This window comes from Pipistrellus kuhlii, unplaced genomic scaffold (genome assembly GCF_014108245.1).
Source record: "Pipistrellus kuhlii isolate mPipKuh1 unplaced genomic scaffold, mPipKuh1.p scaffold_m20_p_9, whole genome shotgun sequence".
Lineage (NCBI taxonomy): Eukaryota > Metazoa > Chordata > Mammalia > Chiroptera > Vespertilionidae > Pipistrellus > Pipistrellus kuhlii.
Genome location: NW_023425595.1, coordinates 48,947,736 through 48,964,613, shown reverse-complemented (window position 1 = coordinate 48,964,613; position 16,878 = coordinate 48,947,736). Strand labels below are relative to the sequence as shown.

At 47.2% G+C, this 16,878-nt stretch overlaps 1 protein-coding gene across 1 annotated transcript; it reads left to right on the top strand.

Annotated features, from left to right (window-relative positions):
- The first annotated feature begins 1,441 nt into the window (after positions 1-1,441).
- On the top strand, positions 1,442-13,938 carry LOC118712864 (transmembrane 4 L6 family member 1-like). Its single transcript, XM_036427090.2, has 6 exons — positions 1,442-1,733; positions 4,130-4,312; positions 8,702-8,767; positions 10,014-10,159; positions 13,292-13,478; positions 13,647-13,938. Exons 2-6 carry the CDS (start codon positions 4,142-4,144, stop codon positions 13,665-13,667), a joined length of 591 nt encoding a protein of 196 aa, XP_036282983.1. The 5' UTR covers positions 1,442-1,733; positions 4,130-4,141; the 3' UTR covers positions 13,668-13,938.
- Positions 13,939-16,878: the final 2,940 nt, after the last annotated feature.

The following is a 16,878-nucleotide window of genomic DNA, read 5'->3' as shown; positions in this document are numbered from 1 at the left end:
ACAGAACAGGGAATGTCAACATCCCAACAAATGCAGGTGTGATACCTGACTTAGTTGGCAACGGGGAACTGTGGATGCAGTGAAGTCCTTCAACCTGGGAAAGCTCAGGGTCAGGAGTGTTGTGGTTTGGAATTTGGGGATGGGAGATAGAGACGAGAAGATCTTGTGGTGTGAGCATCCCTTAAGAGTTCTGTATCCAGCCAGCAGACAAGGGATGGAGAATCACCCATGAGAAATTAGCATGGGCAGTGTGTCCAGGGACTCTCTGCAGGCGACAGGCTGTGTGGGGTTCAGCCCAAGATCAGAAAGTCAGCTCAACCATGCGTCTGTTCCCATCTGAATTCCGAGGGGAAAAACATGTGTGGACAGCCCTCGGTTGTGGAAAAAACAGTCTAGGCACAGCATAGGAAAGCACTTTGCTAAGATGTAGGTTATAATTTACAACATGGTTGGACCTCAGGAGACTGGTATCTGATTATAGAATCACTTGATTCTACTTTCTCAGAGGTTCAGTAACACACTGCTGGTCACTATGGAGGGAAAATAACACCTGGTAGATTACTAAAGGGAAATGTGTTCTCATGGGCAGGAAGGGGTGACAGCCAGACCAAAGACAAAGAGGCCATTCTCCTGCAGCCACCGCTGGCCACTGACTGCGAAAGTCGAGATAGACGCGAGGCAGGGCCGTTTGGGGCTCATCTCACTGAAGGATCAGATAACCAGATCCCTGGCCCATTGCCCAGTTACACTCCATCCATCTCTTGCCGCATCAATATCACAGCCTTGAGGGCCAGAGGAATGGGTGAGAAGCGAGGGAAGGCCTCCTGGACCATCATTTCCGCTCCTTGGCTGGCTCAGACACCAAGCCCAGCCAGAAAACCAAACACAGCCAGGAGGCCCCACTGTCCATCAAGGTGACGTGTGATTGATCAACAGTCTCGGTCGGTCCTTGAGCAAGGGCCTCTGCAGGATGACAAGGTGATGCTCCAACCCCCCTATACACACACACACACACACACACACACACACACACACACACACACACCTCCCCAGTCAATAACCTGGGCCTTTCCCACAGATGTTCACACAAAGCTGATGCCTGCCCTGCCCGCTAACAGCCAGAGCAATCACAGCCCTACGCCCTCCTCCATCTCAGCTCCGTGGAAACACATCCGCCAGGGAAACTGTTGAGAGGTTATCAGACGTGACCCAGCGCAGGGAGCCTTTGCGGCTGGGTGGCTGGGCTCCTCCCCTGGGGCCGCCTGGCAGGGAAGGCAGTGCCAGCTCTTATTGGGGGAACCTGAGCTACTTCGCCCAGTCTAGGGGGTAGCAGGAGAGAGGAGGGGACAGACTAGAAGAGGGGAGCCCCCGTGTCTCAGAACCCAGCCTGCCAAAGTGCGGAGTACCCGGAGAGGGCCTCTGATACAAAGGTCTTGCCCATTCTGAAGGCTCCGGGGAAGAGCAGACGCTGTGGTCGGATATCTACGCGGTGCTGAGGTGGGAGCCTGGGACTTGTTGCTCGCCGACATCTTCTCAGTGTTCACCTTGTGTCTCCTGAAAGGTGGAAGGATCCAGAGCCCACCCAGGAACTTCCAGAAGCTGAGCTAGAAAAGTCTCTGGGGCCCCTTTACCGCCTGCGGGGCCCCTTTACCGCTGCTGGCCTGGAGGGGCCAAGGTGGCGTGGCCAGAAGCAGCTTCCCAGCGAGCCTGCACCCCAAACCCCCACTGACCAGGTACTGGGTTGACGGGTGTGTCTGTGTGTTTCTGCTCAGGGATGGGCAGGATTGGTGTTGAAAGCTAGTGTCATGGCTTGGCACTACCCAGCCTGCCTAAAAGCCTCAGTGCGGCTGCCAGCTGTCCAAACCCAATCTTGGGGTACAATCGTCCGACAGGCATGAATATGACTATTTGGGAAGCATGAGGCAGGTGATGTGAAATGAAGTCTGTGTTTAAGGAACCCAAGGGCTTGTGCTTGTCCCACCTGTTGAGACCAAAAGCTATGGGAACTGGATAGACTCAGAAGCCGATCTGCCCCGTTACAAGCTGTGTGGCCTTAGACAAGTTTCTTAGCTTCTCTGAGCTTCAGACTGTGTCCAACAACAAATGCATAAAGTGGGTATTATAATGATGTCTCTGTAATGGGGTTATTGAAGAATCAAATGAAGTCAAGTCCGTGGGCATGACTGTGATTATTTTTGCTGTTTCATTCCCACTACCTCGCTGTATAACCTTGAACAAATAATTCTAACGCCCTGGGGCTATGCTTCCCAGGAAATGAAGGGATTGGATTTGTAAGAGTTCTTAATATCTCCGACAGTCTCTACCATAGCCCAAGGGAATGACCAGCTTCTTATAGTTTAATTAAGTGTCGTCTTTGAGTGCCACATGGTCCCCCTTTCCAAATGTGACCCCAGTCTCCACCCACCTGCCCTTCCTCTTAAAAAGATCTGCAATTTTCCCAGAGGGTGAGCCCAGCTGTATTCACTACACCAAGAGCTGTGACATCATGTGCGAAGGAGAAAGAGGAGGCTGCTGGGTTTGTACCCTTTTACAGGATGTAAGAAGGCTCAACAGCCCTAGCTTCTCAGAGCTCCCAGTCCCTCCTCACCTGTCCTAACTGGGAAAAACTAGAGGTGGGAATGGGCGGACCAACATTTGAGTATCAGATCTGACATTTACTTCTGGGAGACCCTGGATTCTATAATACTGTTTCCTTGTGGAGCTGTTAGCTGTTACATCATGGGGATTAAATGAAATAATGTCTATACTGTGCCTCGAGCAAGTAGATGTGTGTTGTTGTTGCACCTCATCCAGTATTATGCCCCTCCAAGTGTTAAATTTTTGTGATCACAGGTGTTAGTGATCATACTGGGGAGTGAGGTCAGCAGTTTCAATCTCCTCCATCCAAGCAAAGGAGCCAGAGGCAGCACTCCATTCAGGCGTCAGCTTTCTGCAGCCTGGACTTAGATAACAGCTAGAAATAAGACCCAAAGCATTATCTTCCTGTGTAAGACATTGTTCACTAATAACTATGTGAACCTTCCAAGGAGCAGAGAGCTAATGCCAGACATTTCTCAGTTGCGGTCCCTGACTGTGCACATTTCTGCCAGGTATCCCCCTGTGGGACTGGCCAGTCCCGGTCCCAGGCCTCCATGTCTGGAGAGCCGGGGAGTGAATGAGCTACTTACTCAAGAGCCAGTCAACAATCTCAGCTTGAATCTGAGTCGAGAATGCCTCAAAGAAGTGTGAGGAGAGCGCCCCCTAACACGAAACTGGAACACTTCCCGGGTCGCAGTCACATTCCACTGGCTTCTCCTGCAGCCCTCACCCAGCGAGTGAATTCCTGACCAATCAACTGTTTGCTTAGCAGCAGCGAGTGTAGGGAAAATAAGATGTAGAACCTTTCCCTCCCTCCATGTGCCTCCATCCTGGCTTCTCTGAAACCTCCAGGCTCAATAAACTTGACTAACAAAGAAGGTGAAAAATGACGTTTTCTACATAAATGAAATGAGATGATTCCAAGTCCCCTGGTTCTTTACTCTCCAGCTACCATGCACTGAGAGCCTTGTATGAGAATATTTGAATATATTATCTTATTTTCATCTTCTCACTGATCCCACAAGAGGAGGACTATTGTCAACCCCATTTTACAGATGAGGAAATTGAGGTGAGAGAGGTTAAATACCTTACCCAAGATCACACAACTGCTGTGTAGGGGAGCCAGGGTTTAGACCCCAGATCTAGTTCGTAATCACTATGGGAATTAGTCCTGTCGTGGATGAAAGAACCAGAACAGGATACCAGTAATTTCCTAAATAGGACCTCAGTCCCGCCCCCCTCCCCTACCCACTCTACCACCAGTCCTTTAAGGAAACCTATGGGACATCTAGTATGAGCCAGCAGTTTTCACATTGATTTTACTTCCTTTGGTCCATACCCTACCATCTAGGAGGTCGATATTTTTCTCTGCTTTGCAGAGGACACTGAGCCTCCAGGTCACACCACCTACCAGTGGAGAAGGTGGGAAGGTGGGCGTGGCACCTGCTCTTGGGGCTCTGCGGTGGTGCCCTCTGTCCAGGTGCAGTGGCTGGAGCAGCAGGTTCCTGGTTTCTCTCTCTCTCTCTTCCAGGGAGGAGCCACTATGTGCTCTGAGACGGGCTCCAGGTACACTGGCATGCTGCTGTTGCCCTTGGCCATCACTGCCATCATTGCCAACCTTCTGCTGTACTTTCCCAATGGGCAGGTGCTGGAGCCTGCCAAGATCACAGACTTGGTCTGGTTTTTCCATGGCTTTCTTGGAGCTGGACTCTTGGTAAGAATGAGGTTTAGCCTTAGCCAGTTTGCTCAGTAGATAGAGCGCCATCCCATGGACTGAAGGGTCCCGGGTTTGATTTTGGTCAAGGGCACATACCTCAGTTGCAGGTTCTATCCCAGCCCTGGTCAGGACACATGTGGGAGGCAACCAATGAATATGTCTCTCTCACATCGAGGTTTCTCTCTCTGTGTCTCTCCCCCTCACTTCCATTCTCTCTAGAAATCAATGGGAAAATATCCTCGGGTGAAGATTAACAACAGCAATAAAAAGAATGAGGTTTTAGCTAGCTTACCTCTTGAAGGGTTCCCCTAACACCCAGCAACTCACAGAGCAATTGTCTCCTCTTCATGCCACCTTTCCTGGGCCCCGGAGCATGGCTGGCTGCTCCTCCTCTGTACCCACAACACAGGATACATAAACAGTTTCCACATTGTTCCCAACATATCATGCTGCAAGCATCTTTTTATTATATGTCTCTGCTTCCCCCATTGGGCTGTGACCTCCTCCAGAATAGAGTCCAAATCTTGTTAACTTTGCCCACTGAGAACCTACCTAGCAAAGTGCTGACTGAGACAAGAGCTTAATATGTGGCTGCTAATTGCATGAAAGATGCACTTTATAAAAAGCTCAATAACTGAGTATTTGTCAAGTTCATCTGGTTTTAAGATGATCACCTTGAAATATAAATTATGTCACTCCCATCCAGGCTTCCCTACACAAAATTATGGGATTAAGCAAACTATTTTAGTGAAAAGCCAGGTGGTAAATATTTCTAGCTTTGCAAGCAATGTGGTTTCTTGTTTCAACGACTCAAGCTCTGTCATCATAGGACAAACACAGCCATAGGCAATGTGTAAGCAAATGGGTGTGGCTATATTACAGTAAAACTTTATTCATTAAGCAGGCAACTTGCTGGATTAGCCCACAGTTTGTACTTTGTTAGCCCCTGAAGCAGACATTGTGTGTTTTCCTTCCTTTCCGCCTTTGTTTTTGTTTGGCTCCTCCTCTCCCAGAAGTCCCTTTTGAAAAGATCATTTCATTATTCGAGGCCCCAGTGCCAGGCACTAAGTGTTCCGTAAATGAATGAATACCTGGGCAAAAGGAAGCCTCAGAAAAAGGTGACCATCTCCCTTCCTGCTCCTTCTCCCCACACAGTATTAGATGCAGTGATGTCTCGAGTTGCATCCACTGACCACCCACCCCTCCCTGCACAAGAGAACATCGAAACCAGCAATTCCTGGGCCAAGGTTGTCTATTCTCAGCTCAGAGCCCTTCCTTATGGGCAGCGCGGACGCAGGAGTCTAACCAGCCCTGCTCAGAAGATGAGTCTGCCCTGAGCTGCTGGGCAACCTCCCTGAGCTGCAGTGAAAGGAAAATCCACACCATCCACAACAGGGTGGAGACACTAAATGAGACCATGTCTGCAGAGTGTCCCCAATCCCGGCAGCCAGTGAAATGAGAGCTGTCCCCTTTCCTGGCTTGGATTCCCAGCTCCTCTTCCTTCTCTGTGGGTCCAACCAGTGCCTGTCTCCTGCCTCTGACCTTCGCTGCTTCTTTCTCCAGGATAGGTTTGCATTTCTCAGCTCCATCACCAGGCAAATTCCTAAACTCACCCTCTTCAACTGTAGAACGCATAGGAACATCAGTGCCCAACTTCCCTCAAAATACAAATGAGCGGGTACAGCGACTATTGAAAGGAATCGAGCAGCTTGAGACCTGGGTTTCCTGAAAGCAGAATCTCAGAACCTGTATTTGAGGAGAATGACTCAGAGGGGAAGCATCCTCTGATCAGGAGGAAAACAGGGAGCCCAGCTCAATCAGGGACCTGACACCCTGTCTCCACAGCACCCCTTAACACCAGCGGGTTAGTCCAACCCCTGGCTCCAGCTTTCCAACAAAACCTCCGAGTTCTCCTGGGAAAATGGCTGCAAAAAGTGAAAAACAGAAAGCCAGTCTCTCTCTCTTTTTTTTTTTTCCTTTTCTTTCTCTTCTTTTTTGTTCAGTCAGTCTTTAGTGCCGTTCTATGTCTTCCTATGAGCCCAGCTCTAGGGCAAACTAAGGCAGTGGCCATGGGGTTGGAGAGAAGAGGGTGTACTTGAGCTGTGAGATGTTAGGCACAGTACCGCATCTGTCTGAAGTCTCCGTAACATGGGGATATCAATAATAACCATCTCCCACGGTGATGGTGAGCACTGTATGAGATCATGTAGAGGGTCAAGTCTGGCTTGTGGCTAGCGCCCATTCAATGTCAGCCATAAGACAATCAGAGCAAGGGGAGGTCAAACCATCCTCGTACTTAGGGTTATGGAGTTGGATCTGCTCACTTCCACTACAAAGAGAGAGCTGATAATCAGGCAAACTCAGCGCACTCTTCTCCAGCACTGTGATTACACACTGCCAAATCCTGTGGCTCTCCTTTTACTGGGTGCCATGGAACTGCCCCAGCTCTCATCAAGACGTCAAAACTTGCCGAAGCCAGTTTGGCTCAGTGGTAGAGCATCGGTTTGCGGACTGAAAGGTCCCAGGTTCAATTCTGATCAAGGGCATGTACATTGGTTGCGGGCACATCCCCGGTGGGGGGTGTACAGGAGGCAGCTGGTCGATGTTTCTCTCATTGACATTTCTAGCTCTCTATCTCTCTCCCTTCCTCTCTGTAAAAAATCAATAAAATATATTTAAAAAAAAAAAAAAAAAAAAAGAAGAACGTCAAAACTTGCACACCAGCTGGGAGTTTGGTGCAGTGTCTGCATGTTCTACTTTACAGTGACTTGGATACTCTGGAGAGGGGAATGTGCTCTCCAGTTCTCCACATCCCCACCACTCCATAATACTTTATACCAGGACATATATTTTTTACTTAAAATTACAAGCCTCTAAAGCACATGTGTCAAACACAAGGCCCGAGGGCCAAATCCGTCCCTCCAGGCCTTGCAATGTGGCCCGCACCGCGCTGTCATCACTGCACTCCGCTGCGTTTCCATCACAATGACAGTTTATGACTGTTCAGTTAAACCATTCGGCCCGCGATTTAGGCTGGATTTTAGATTTTGGCCCTTTCTCTGATTGAGTTCGACACCCCTACTCTAAAGTAATGTGAGTTTGCACCCCCATCCCCCCCACACCCAGCCCCAGGCTACCATCTTTAGCATCAACCACATACCAATCATATTTTCCCTAAGGTATGTCTTAGTCACATTGATGAGGACAGGAGACTGGGGATCTCTCAGATGTTTGCATCAGCAAACACATTACCAACCCTTTCTCGGGTGAGGTGATTTTTTTTTTTTTCCATAAAGTTAAGTTCATCCATTGTGTATTTATTTCCTGTTCCTGGCTCTTGGCCTTAACATGCCAGTGTCCTTTCTCCCATCCCATACTGCCAGAAGAAACAGGGGGAAGATCATTACAAATTTTACCACCATGTCCTTGGGTCTGGTACTGTGTCCGGCACTGGGGCAACAGCTACTGCCCCCCCCCCCTCACCCCAGAGCTCAGAGCCCAGAGCCCAGGGGGAGAAGGAGGATGCAGTGTGCTCAGGGCAACAGGACAGAGTGGTGGGAAGGAAGGAGTTATTCACTTTAGCTGCAGGGGAAGGGCAAAGAGAGGGCGGGAGGTCACTGAAAACTGCAAAGAGAGCATGTGGTGTCTCACAGCTGCTAGAATCAATTACCGTAAACCTGGTGGCTTGAAACATCAGCAATGCATTCCCTCACAGTTCTTAAAGCCAGAGTTCTCATGAAATGAAGGCACCGCCCCATGTTCTGTGCTCTAGGGGAAATCCACTCCCTGCCTTTTCTGGTGGCTGCTGGCATTCCTTGACTTGCGGTTCCATCACTCCATCTTCACAGCCTCTGCCTCTGCCTTCTCCTCTGGGTGCTGGTCTCTCAAAACTCTCCCTGCATACGATCGTATATAGGCCCCACCCAAGGTAAACTCCTAGTGAGACCCCAATTTAACCACATCGTTAGTCATAGAAGGTACTATTCACAGGTCCCAGGATTAGGAAGTGAAGATACCATTAGGGTTTGGAGAGGGGCATTTTTCAGCCTACCACAGGAGACAGCTTCTAAACGGACCCTTTGAGGGTGAAGAGGAGTCTACCTGATGGCCAAGGGGGAAAGGCCTATTCAAGGCCCCGCGACAGGAAAGTCCTGGGTCCACCTCAGGAGGCCGTAAACTGGTGTGTCAGGAGGTCTGAATGATGGAGGAGAAGTGAAGCCACAAAGGGCTCGCGTACACCAAGTCAGGGCCTGTGTCGTATTCCACAGGCAACGAGGAATCATTGGACATTTTTGATAGCTAGAGACACAATCAAAACCTTGTTCCAAAAGGGTAACCTTCCCTTCATTACAAGAGTTTGAATTTTCATTTATATTGTTGCCACAGGTTATGGTGCCAGCACTAATGCTGTTGAGAGGAGGTGGAGGAGGCTGCTATGTCCACAGATGTGGGGTAAGTTCTGTGGATTCTACAGAATGTTTAACTTCCTACCTACCCACCCCTCCCCCAAGGGCTTATTCCCTAGGCCATGTGCTTTTAGACCAATGCCCCTTTGGAACATGGTGATATTATGCAGGGCTCTAGCCAAAAGAGATCCCAGGAAAAACGAACCTAGAAAATATGTGACGAGAGTCATTTGCATTGAACACAAAGCTCTGGTAGACCAATCTGCTAACATTGGTTGTTTGCACTTCTATCTGTCTGCCTGTCTGTCTGTGGGGAGGTCTAGGACCCTCACATCCTTTAACTTTCCTATCCCCTGGTAGCCAATGGAGTAACACATCACAGAAATGGGATTCAAGCAAGAAGGGACGTTGCAGATTGTACTCTCAGAAACACTTTCACAGGAATTCTCTCAAAATGTCCTGTGAAGAACAAAAGCTGCCACTCTATAAGTTCTTCCATTATGAGTTTATTTCTTGTTCTTGATCTTGTCCCTGATCACAGCAAACTGTCTATTGCTTTTATGTTCCTAGTTTACACACCATCTCATTTCTCTTTTCTGCTTCAAAAGTCCCTGCCCCAACCCATGCAGCTTCCAATCAGACCGTCCGCAGAGATCTTAGCCCCATGTCGCCTGAGGACCATCTCCAAGGAGCTCCCAGAGTCATTCCTTTCTGCTCCTGCTGTCCCCCTGCCTTACTCCCTGTGGTGAGAGGGACACAACATGGATGTGTCATGGATAAAAGCTCATGCTTTGAAGCAAACAAGTTCATCAGCTTCGCCCCAATTCATTAATGTGCTAATATGCCACCTTCCCTCGACACTTGCCTCACTATGACACTCCCTCACCCATCCACCCAGTCAGCAGATATTTATGGAGTTTGTACATAGCACAGCCCTTCAATTGGTCACTGACTCGGGCTTTAGAAAAATGATTCTTCATTTACTCACTTAGCCATACACCGAACACGTACTGAACACCGAGCACCAGGATGCCAAATAGTAGTGGATCATTTCATTCTTTAGAATTGTAACTGGAGTAGATCAATGGACAGAGGGTGTCTTACCTCCAGCATTCATTTTGTACACTTGGGAAGCAAAACAAGGACACCGACCTGGCCTAGCATCTGCAAGAAAAGATTTGGATCCTTTGCAATTTGCCAGAAAACTCAGGGGCTGCATCTATAAAAAGCTGGCTTCCCACCCACCGTCCTTGCCATTGCTGTACTGAATTTCTGACTCTGTTCCATTGCAGATGCTGTTGCCTGTGCTTCTGGCCATACAGGGCACGATGGGGGCTGTGTACTGTGTGGTCATTTCTTCCCTGGGTTTGCTCAGTGGCCCCTTCTGTGACACAGGCAGTGGAAACTACACCTACCCTTTCAGGAATGACAGCCTGGAGTGAGTAGCATTCATGGTCTGGGGTCAGTGTCTAACATCTAATGACAGCTGATGGCCACAAAGAGTAAAGAGTATGTGCTCTCAGTATTGACCAAGGGACCAAGTGCTTTCATCCATACCTGGTGTCTTGTTCCTCTCTCCACACCTGCTTCCAAATCTATAATCTCTAGGAGGTGATTGGCCAAGGGGTGAAGTGCCGATGAATTAAGCAGTCCACTCAAGATATTCAATATAATTAATACCTGATTTCATTAGCCCTAGTTATTAAACTTAACTGAGTATATGCTGAGGGTCTGCTTAGTACTTGCTAGGCACTGTGAAAAGAGAAGGGAGTGCAAAGGAAGGATGAGACAACTTTCCTATTGGCAAGTAGTTCACAGTCAAACTGGGAAGACAATTACCAAGTTTGGAATTACACAAATTACCTGTAATGTCTGGACCCTGTGATGATAATGCACATTTATTTTCCTGAAGGGATACAGAAAGAAACCCAACACCATTTCTCTTTTCATTTCACGTTCTCTCCCTGGCAGGTCTCATCCATCCCCATGGCTTTCACAATCATCCACCTATCTATGTAAATAATCCCAAAATGTTTATCTCAAGCTTAAACCTTCTGAGTTCTTGACCCAAATAGTTAATTACCTCCTTGAAATTTCCTCTTGAACACATAGTATTTCAATATGAATATGCCCTAAACTCTATATCCACAAATCTCCTATTGGTCATCCCCATCCTAGCAAATGTCACCTAAAAGCTGTGAATTATCTTAGATTCTTCTCCCTCTAACTTCCCATGTTCAATCCATTACCAGATCTTGTCAATTCTCTCCTGACTATATCTTGAATGTGCATTGCTTTTCACCTAGTCTGTATCACCCTGTTCCCAATCTCCAACACCAGTGGTCAGTAAAGAGCCAAATAGCAACAATTGAAATTTCTTTTGAGAACCAAAAACCGACTTTTGCACATGGGCCATGAAGTTTCAATCACACTGTATGTGCTCACCCGCATTGTGATATTTTGTGAAAGAGCCACACTCAAGGGGCCAAAGAGCCGCATGTGGCTCTCGAGCCGCAGTTTGCTGACCACTGTCCAACACCATCTACCTCCAACAAATACCTGTTGGGTGAGCTCACCCAGAAGATGTGATCACCCATTGACAGTCAAGGAGGACCAATTGAAGGCTCCTCGGCCCCTCCCCCGTCCTTGAGATACCCATTCACTGCCTTCCCCACTCCCAGAAGCTGTTCCAAGGATACAGCCTGGAGAGAGCAATGTGATATGGAGACTGTGCGTGACTGAATCCAGTGAGAGCCTCTCTATAAAAACTTTTAAGATGCTGGCAGGTGGGTGGGTATGGAAAACTACTCATCTTGTAGCCATATAAGTATTGTAACTAAATTCCCTTGCTTATGAAACGTGCCCCCTACCAGTCTGGAGTGGTTTGTCTTTTTGTTCCTCTGGTTTCGGGGCTGGTTTCAGGTCACTCCTGGGAAACTCCTGACCAGGTTTAGGAAGCAACAGTATCCCAGTTCCACTTTGCCCTTCAAGTCTTTTGCCATAGATTAGCCAAAAGGGTTTTTATAAAATGTAAAAATGTTGATAAGGCCAACAAATGTTTACGTTTAAAGAAACTTAAACGTAAGTTTAAGTTTGGAAACTCAACAGATACGTGTATGGATATGGGAAAAGGTAGAAATAAAGACAGGAATGTCAAGTAATATACAGCTCTATGAAATATGGCCTGAAAACCTATTCCACTTTCTCTTTATACAACTAGTACACTGTAAGTCCAAATTTCCCTTACAGTTTTTGCTCATTTCTCTTTATAATTCATTGCTATTTTTCTCTATAATTCATTGCTCTCCTCTCTGCTGCTGTCTCCTTCAAAGCCAAGTGACTCCAACTTTCCGTATGAAGTCTTCTCCAGCTACTCTACATCTCTAGCCTCCCCCTTTCTAGGATATAAACTATAATGCCTACTGCATGGCAGGCAATGTGCTAACACCTGATCTCATCCTCCCAATCACTCCATGGTATTGATGTCATTTTTAATTTTTATTTTTTTAAGAGAAGGAGGGTGTACATCAATTTATTGTTCCAATTATTCATGCATTCACTGGTTGATTCCTGTATGTGCCTTGACCAGGGATTGAACCCACAACCTTGGTAAATTAGGATGATACTCTAACCAACTGAGCCATTCGGCCAGGGCCTTGTCATCATTTTTAATGCCACTTTGCACATAAGGAATCTGATATACAAAAAGATATAGGATGCCCTTACTGGCGTGGTTCAGTGGATAGAGCATCGGCCTTGAACTGAAGGGTCCCAGGTCGATTCCGGTCAAGGTCATATACCTTGGTTGCGGGCACATCCCCAGTAGGAGGTGTGCAGCAGGCAGCTGGTTGATGTTTCTCTCTCATTGATGTTTCTAACTATCGTTCTCCTTCCTCTCTGTAAAAAAAAATCAATAAAATACATTAAAAAAAAAAACATTTAGGAAACTTATGTAGAACTTTTTAATAAGGAAGCTGGAGTTAAGGCCTGGTTCTATGGGACTTTCACACCCAAGCTCTTAACCACTTCCACTGCCTCTGAGACCTTATGGCAGCCGTTAAAGTCTTATAGCCCAAGGTTTCCCGCTTCTTCATATGCTGTCTTGTGCAGCTATCTCTACATCCACAATGCCTTGCTGAGAAACTGGGCTGTCAGAGGGAAAGGGACTGCTCAGCCTTTCCACCAAGGAGTAATAATAAAGCTTCTATCTTGCCGAAACCGGTTTGGCTCAGTGGATAGAGCGTCGGCCTGGGGACTGAAAGATCCTAGGTTTGATTCCGGTCAAGGGCATGTACCTTGGATGCGGGCACATCCCTGGTAGGGGGTGTGCAGGAGGCAGCTGGTCAATGTTTCTCTCTCATCGATGTTTCTAGCTCTCTATCCCTCTCCCTTTCTCTCTGTAAAAAAAATCAATAAAATATATTTTTTTAAATAAATTAAGCTTCTATCTTTATGAAGATGAAGCTTTGTAATCTCCCATGTGAGACTAGTGCCTCTCCCGTGCTAGTCAGTAACACCTCCCTCCCTTTGCTGTCTCTCAAAGCCAGGCTCATTTCTCATCTTCCTGCAGGGGCAGCTATCTGTTCAACCAGCCCAGCTGGGCCACATGCCAAAAGCCTGAGCACATCGTCCTGTGGAACGTGGTCTTGTTCTCCATCCTCTTAGGGATCAGCGTGGTCGAAGCGGCGCTTTGCTTTAGCCAAGTCATCAGCGGACTCTGTGACGTCTACTGTGGCACCTGCATCCGGAAAGGACAGGTGAGTGCTCCTAGGACCCGGGGATTTTTCAGTCACTTCCCCTGGATCTGTTCCACACTGTCTCCCTCCTGCCCTGGCCCCACGCGGCCAGAGGGAAGCCAGTAACTAGGAAATGCCTTTAGACATGGAGAACCTCATTTGCCACTTTGGGTTTAATTTTCCTTTCAGGTGAACATAACTGGTTTATGAGGAGCCTGAGAAATCACAACTGATTGGCCGGTGAAAGATAATCCCCAGGTTTCAGGAGGACTGGATTTGGCGAATGTCGATCTCCAGAGTTCCGAGAAGCTGAGAAAAATGCCCCTGACTTTCTTACCAGAGTAGATTTGTATGAAGGACAACAGTGTTGTGAACTTCATCCACTTGGCTAGGATCAAGATTGGCATTTCCTCCAAATGATCTCTAGACATGATGTAAGAAGTCATAGGGATGTACAATAATAGAAATAAAAAATAATATAATAATACATGCTTTGCCGAGACCGGTTTGGCTCAATGGATAGAGCGTCGGCTTGGGGACTGAGGGACCCGGGTTCGATTCCGGTCAAGGGCATGTACCTTGGCTGTGGGCATATCCCCAGTAGGGGGTGTGCAAGAGGCAGCTGATGGATGACTCTCTCTCATCGATGTTTCTAGCTCTCAATCTCTCTCCCTTCCTCTCTGTACAAAAATCAATAAAATATATTTTAAAAAAAAATACATGCTTAATGTATTCAGTGGTTATTATATCCAAGCCCCATGCTAAACACTTATCTACATAATTTCAGTTAATCCTATAAAGCAAATGGCATGATAATGCCATATTGCAGTTGAGGGATCTCAGGCTCAGAGAGGTTCCGTTGCTTGTCTGAAGTCAGTGAAACTAAGTTTTGAATTTGAGCCTGATTCCAACATTTATAGTCTAGACCACTTTCCTGTGGATCTCAGAGATTATTGCTTAGACACTAACTAGATGTTACTCATTTACAAAAAAAGAAAAAAGGGATGGAGGGGGCTCCGTGGTCAAATTAACTTGAGATGCACTGGATTAAACAAAGTGTAATAGGCTTCTCTGCTGCAGGACTTATCAGAACCTTTACAGAGCCAGTGTGCATTGCTTATCTCCGGGAAGAGAATAGCAAATGCACAATTTCCTGGTCTTATCTGACCACAAAGCCCTTTTCTCCTGAACACTTTTTATGGGGCTAATATTCCATGAAGCACACTTTGAGAAACACTGTATGACTCAGTGATAAGGGAGAGCTTACTTCACTTAACCCATGACAGTCCAAGAGGGTTTTCCAAACCACCAGAGAAACAGAAACATGTGGAATGAAATGGGTTAAGAACTACTCACTTGTTTTTTGTCTTTGCTTTTGTTTCTTAAGTTTGGTGTAACCGCGGGAATCAGAAGTTTTATTTTAAATCTCCTTTACTGTCTTTGCAATATACATTTTGGAGAATTCATTATCTACCATACAAGCTCTGACAGTTCCCAAAAAGGCATCAGACAGGGTCGCTGGTTGAGGAGGGCTGCACACTAATGGATCCTTCATAGCTGACTGCTTCCACGTTACCTGGGCCCTGCTAGCCCATATTACACCTTTGTTCAAATGAGAGAAAAAGCAGAGGATACAGTGCGGCAAGCAGGCAGAACCAATGGCAAATTTTGAAAAGGCATCTTCTCCCCCGGGTTGATGCAGCCTGTACTGGGTTGACTAATATCCCTTTTCAACTTTTATATTTAACAGGAACCTCAGAATGTGATCTAGTTTGGAAATAAGCTCTTTGAAGATGTAGTTAGTTAAAATGAGGTCATACTGACTTAGGATGGACCCTAAGTCCAATGTGGCCAGTGTCTATAAAAAGAGAAGAAACACGCACACAGAGAAGAGATCATGTGAGGAGCAAGGTAGAGACTGGAGCTGCCACAAGCCAAGGAATGCCAAGGATTCCAGGCAACCACTGGGAGCGGGGAGAGAGTAATGGGCCAAATTCTCCCTCTGAGCCTCCGGAACCTGGCTGACATCTTGAATTTGGACTGCTATCCTCCAGAACTCTGAGAGAACAGATTGCTGTTGTTTTAAGTCACCCAGTTGGTAGTAGCTTGTTATAGCAGCCTTAGGAAATTCATATAATACACAGTCCCGGCCCAGGGTGCAAGAAAGCACACCCACACACCCTTACCCCCCCATTCCTCCCCCGCCCCCACCACACACACACACACACACACACACACACACACACACACAAAGTCACCTGCCTTGTGCAGAAACAACCTGCCCATGAACAGGGTGGCCCTGCCAGTGTCACCAATGCCTGAGTGCCCTGCTAACCAGGCTGTTTCTTCAGCCTCCCTGTAGCTCTCCCACTGATACGAAGACAGACATACAACCCAGACGAGAGATGGACTAAGCCCCAAGCACTGCACCAGCCCAGCCTGACAATGCTGCGAGGGGGTCACCCTGAAAGGAAACTGGGCTTAGGGAGGGGACGTCTTTAGGACAGTCAGTCCATCAGACAGAATGGCTGTATATGGCCCAATTTCTGTTCCCTTGGGAAGAAAAACAAATCTAAAGCAAAAAAGTTTTATTAGCTATTCCCTGTTAAATCACCCTTTGTGTAAAGTGATGGATTGGAAGCAAGGGAGGAGAAAGGTTTTCTGCCTCTGGCAAAAAGTCCCTCTTGGCGTTCTTCCTTTAAGAGGGATTTGCTGTTAAAGACACCGAAGTACCTCCTTTGGCCAATAACGTGGGCGGAGGAGGCACCGAGCAGCCCTTGGGTGGGGCCCCAGAACGTGGATGCGTGCAGGACACAAGGCTCAGCTCACTCGCCCCATCAAGGGCTTTGGAGGCGGGAAGAGCACCATCAGCATGTGAAATGTGGGCCGACCATAAAATGATTCATGATTCACAAACCGAAGAAAGTGTTTATTGCCAAATAAAAATAGCTCTCTGAAATTAAGGAAAAAATGAATTATTTTCAAGGCTGGCTTAGGTGTACTTTTCAAATACATGGCCAGTATTTCTTGAGTTCCTATAGCATGCAAAGCGAACGTGCCTGGAGGAAGAGGGTGGGGTGTTCTGGGAGAAAAGGTTTAAGCAAAGGGGAAATCGCAGATCGCAACCACCCAGATGTAAGGCAGACACGGGAAGGTGGTGATTTTCACTTCAATCGCTGTCTTCAAGCACATCTCATCTTTTTCAATCCCTTACTCTCTCAAGAGAAACTACGTTTTTTTCCAGATCGCAATTGACTGACATTTCTCCCCTCCCCCAGACTCATTTTAGGGGTTAAAAACTGTTTTTAACTACAGGAGACAGGTGACATAAAGTGATACATGTTATTGGAAATGTGGAGGAAGTAGCTCTCTTTAGTGAGCTTAGGAAGTCTTCCCATTTTGCTCCTTACACCTTGCTATA